General features: G+C 54.8%; 1 protein-coding gene across 1 annotated transcript in view; it reads right to left on the bottom strand.

Annotated features, from left to right (window-relative positions):
* ZNF653 (zinc finger protein 653) overlaps window positions 1-3,477 on the bottom strand; it is a 20,952-nt gene that overhangs the window by 13,892 nt on the left and 3,583 nt on the right. Inside the window, 1 exon segment of the mRNA XM_027765542.1 lies at window positions 20-251. Within this exon segment, the coding sequence (XP_027621343.1) occupies window positions 20-251 (232 nt within the window).

Raw genomic sequence — 3,477 nt, 5'->3', positions numbered from 1 at the left:
GGGCCCGCCGCCGGCAGGGTTGGGGCACAGCGGGGTGCCCTGCTCGGCCAGGCCCTCCACGTGGTGGACGTCGAAGGGGATGTGCACGCCCTCCTGAGTGATGAGCCCGCTGCTGCCTGCCGGGCTGGCGGGGGGCACTGGTGCTGCTGCCACCGGGGCCTTGACGGGCTGGCCCTCAGGGGGGTCCTCGGAGTCGGAGCCGGAGCCGGAGCTGGCTGAGTCGGAGCTGCCGGCCACCAGGCCATTGCCCACTGTGACGACAGAAGAAAGGCAGGGTTACGAAGCAGCAGCTGCACTGGCCGGCAGGTGACGTGGTGGTGAAGGTGCTGGATCTCACCTGGCCAGCGCAGGTTCGAGTCCCAGACCTGGCGGCTTGCTTTCTCACTTTCCCTCTCCCTCTCCCTCTCCCTCTCTCTCTCTCTCTCTCTCTCTCTGTGTGTGTGTGTGTGTGTGTGTCTCCTTCTGGTAAGCACACGTGCCCTATGGAGAATTAAAAATAAATAAGGACCCTCTAGGTGACATGGTGGTTAAGGATGCTGGATTCCCACATGGCCGACCTTGGTTTGAGTCCCAGACCTGGCGGCTTGCTTTCTCACTTTCTCTCTAGATCTCTCTCTCACTCTTTTCCTCTCTGGTCAAATTAGAATAAATAATATTAAATAAAATAATTATTTAAAAATACATAAATACATAAAATTTATAAGTAAGTCTTAAAAAAATGGAGGGACCAGCAGTTAGCGTAATGGCTATGTCACTGGACTCCTACGTAGTCGACCGCGGTTTGTGTCCCGGACCCGGTGGCTTAAAACTCACGCCGGGCGCGTGTGCGTGCGTGCCCAAGATCCTGAGAGGAGAATGGAGGAGAAGGGACTGCGGCGTGGCCATCCCCCTGGGGCTTGATTTCTCGCTTTCTGTCTCTGTGTCTGTCTGGTGAACGCATGCGCCCTATAGCAAAAAAAACCTCTCCAAAAAAAAAAAAAGGAAAAGAAAAACATACCAGGTATACGTGTGTGCATACCCAAGGGCCTGAGAGGAGAATGGAGGGGAGGGTCGGTGATGTGGCCACCCCTCCTGGGGATGCTCTCTCACTTTCCCTCTCTCTCTGTCTCTGTCTCTTCCCAGCAAGTGCACAGGCCCTATGGCAAAATCTAAAAAACCCCACTCAAACAAAAATAATAGCTACAGTGGCAGCAGCTGGCATCTGAAGGCACTGTAACCCTCTTGATGCCAAAAACAGTGGCCTCGTCCCACTCGTCACCACCCGTGGCCACGCCGGGGCCCCGACTCAGCTCACCCCACCCCCACAACTCAGGGACAACCTCTGGCTTCCTGGATCCCCTCCCGGGCTTCCTTCCCACTTCTTGGTTTTTTGCAGGCCTGGCTCAGCTGGGGGCCTCTCCCCAGGGCTCACCTCACCCCTAGGGTCTCGTCCAGGACGGTGGTATTAAATGCACCCCCATTCTCTGACTGTCAATACCGTGTCCAATAGTTCAGTTCCATTCTGACACTTGCTACCTGGAGGTGGTGTCACATGCCACAAGGTCAGGGCAAGACTGTCCCCCACCGCGGATGCCAGCTGCAAGTTCCGCTTCTCAGAGGTCTGACTGCCGGCTTATAAACCAGAGGTTGCCCGACCTCTCCCTCAGGTTTGATAATAATCATTTGCTAGAACGACTCACAGAACTCAGGATAGCGCTCCAGGGCCAGCAGGTGGCATGGAGGTTACGGCATCTGGATCCCACATGGTTCAAGTCCCAGACCGGGCAGCTTGAAAATCACACCAAGCGGGGTCAGAGGGTAGTGTGGTGGACAAGGGCGCTGGACTCCCCCATGGCCAACCATGACCACTGTTCGAGTCCTGGACCTGGAGGCTTGCCTTCTCACTTTCCCTCTCTCTCACTCTGTTCTTCTCTGGTCAAATTAAAATAAATAAATAAATAAAGTTAAATAAAATCATTTTAAAAACAACACACACACACAAACACACCAAACACATGTGTATGCGTGCCCAAAATCCCGCGTGGAGAATGGAGGAGAAGGGATTGCGGCACAGCCGTTCCCCTGGGGGGTGATATCCGTCTTTCTGTCTTTCTCCAGCGAGTGTACATGTCATGGCAAAACCAGAAAAGGGCTCCATTGACAAGAGTAGTTTTATTTACTTATTTATTTATTTTTGGAGAGGATTTTGCTATAGGGCGCGTGCGCTATAGGGCGCGTGCGCTCGCCAGAGAGACAGAAAGCGACAAAGAGACGGAAAGCAAGAAATCCCCCCAGTGGGGATGGCCACACCGCAGTCCCTTCTCCTCCATTCTCCTCTTGGGATCCTGGGCGAGCACACACGCACATACACCCGTGTGAGTTTAAGCCACCGGATCCGGGTCGCGAACCGCGGTCAACTACGTGGGAGTCCAGCAACATAGCCATTACACCAACTGCTGGTCCCTATTTAACTTTATTTATTTAACCTTATTCATTTATTTAAATTTGATCAGATTGGGACAGAGTGAGAGAGAGAAGGAGTGGGAAAGAGAGAGCAAGCTGCCAGGTCTGGGACTTGAACTGTTGTCAGCCATGTGGGAGTCCAGTGCCCTTAACCACCACGCAACCTGCTAGCCCTGTACTGCGGTTCAAGTCCTGAACCCGGTGGCATAAACTCACACTGGGCATGTGTGCATGCGTGCCCAAGATCCCGAGAGGAGAATGGAGGAGAAGGGATTGCTGCATGGCCATCCCACCGGGGCGGTATTTCTAGCTTTTTGTCTCTCTGTCTCTCCAAAGAGCGCCCCCAGCCAATAGCAAATATCCCTCTTAAAAAGAAAGGAAGGAAGAAAGGAAGGAGGAAGAAAGGAAAGAAGGAAGGAAATACCCACACACTCCAGGTGCCCAGAGCCCTGGCAGGAGGCTCTGCTGGCTGGGAGGTGACAGGGACGCCCCAGGCACAGAGCAGGGAAGAGGTGCTGCTGCGGGGACAGGGCTCACCACGGCCTTCACCACCCGCACACCCCGCAAGCCTGTTCCCTGGACCCCAGATCTGATAGTCAAAGTTGGGTCTCAGGGGCTGGCAGGTGGGGTGGTGGTGAAGGGCACTGGACTCCCCTGTGGCCGACCACGGTTTGAGGCCCAGACGTGTCCTTTCTCTTTCTCTCTCTCACTTTGTCCCTCTCTAGTCAAAATAAAATAAATAAATAAAGTTCAAGAAAATAATTCTGAAAAAAAGAAACAAAGAAACAAAGGGGTCACAAAGTGAGGGGGCATCTGCCCTGCACCATCCCCCAGCCTGTTCTTGATTTCTCTGGGCTAAAGACAGGGCTGTGGAGAGCAGGACGGGGTGGGGGCACAGCATGTGCGGGCCGGGGTGCGGGCTGCGGAGCACAGGCCCATGGCTGCAGAGCATGTGGGGACGGGGTGCGGGCTGCGGAGCACAGGCCCGTGGCTGCAGAGCATGTGGGGCCGGGGGGCGGGGTGCGGGGGACCGGG

Source organism: Tupaia chinensis, unplaced genomic scaffold (assembly GCF_000334495.1).
Source record: "Tupaia chinensis unplaced genomic scaffold, TupChi_1.0 Scaffold138665_1, whole genome shotgun sequence".
NCBI classification, from domain to species: domain Eukaryota; kingdom Metazoa; phylum Chordata; class Mammalia; order Scandentia; family Tupaiidae; genus Tupaia; species Tupaia belangeri.
Note: the sequence above shows the minus strand (reverse complement) of the source record. Positions and strands in the feature narration are given on the sequence as shown.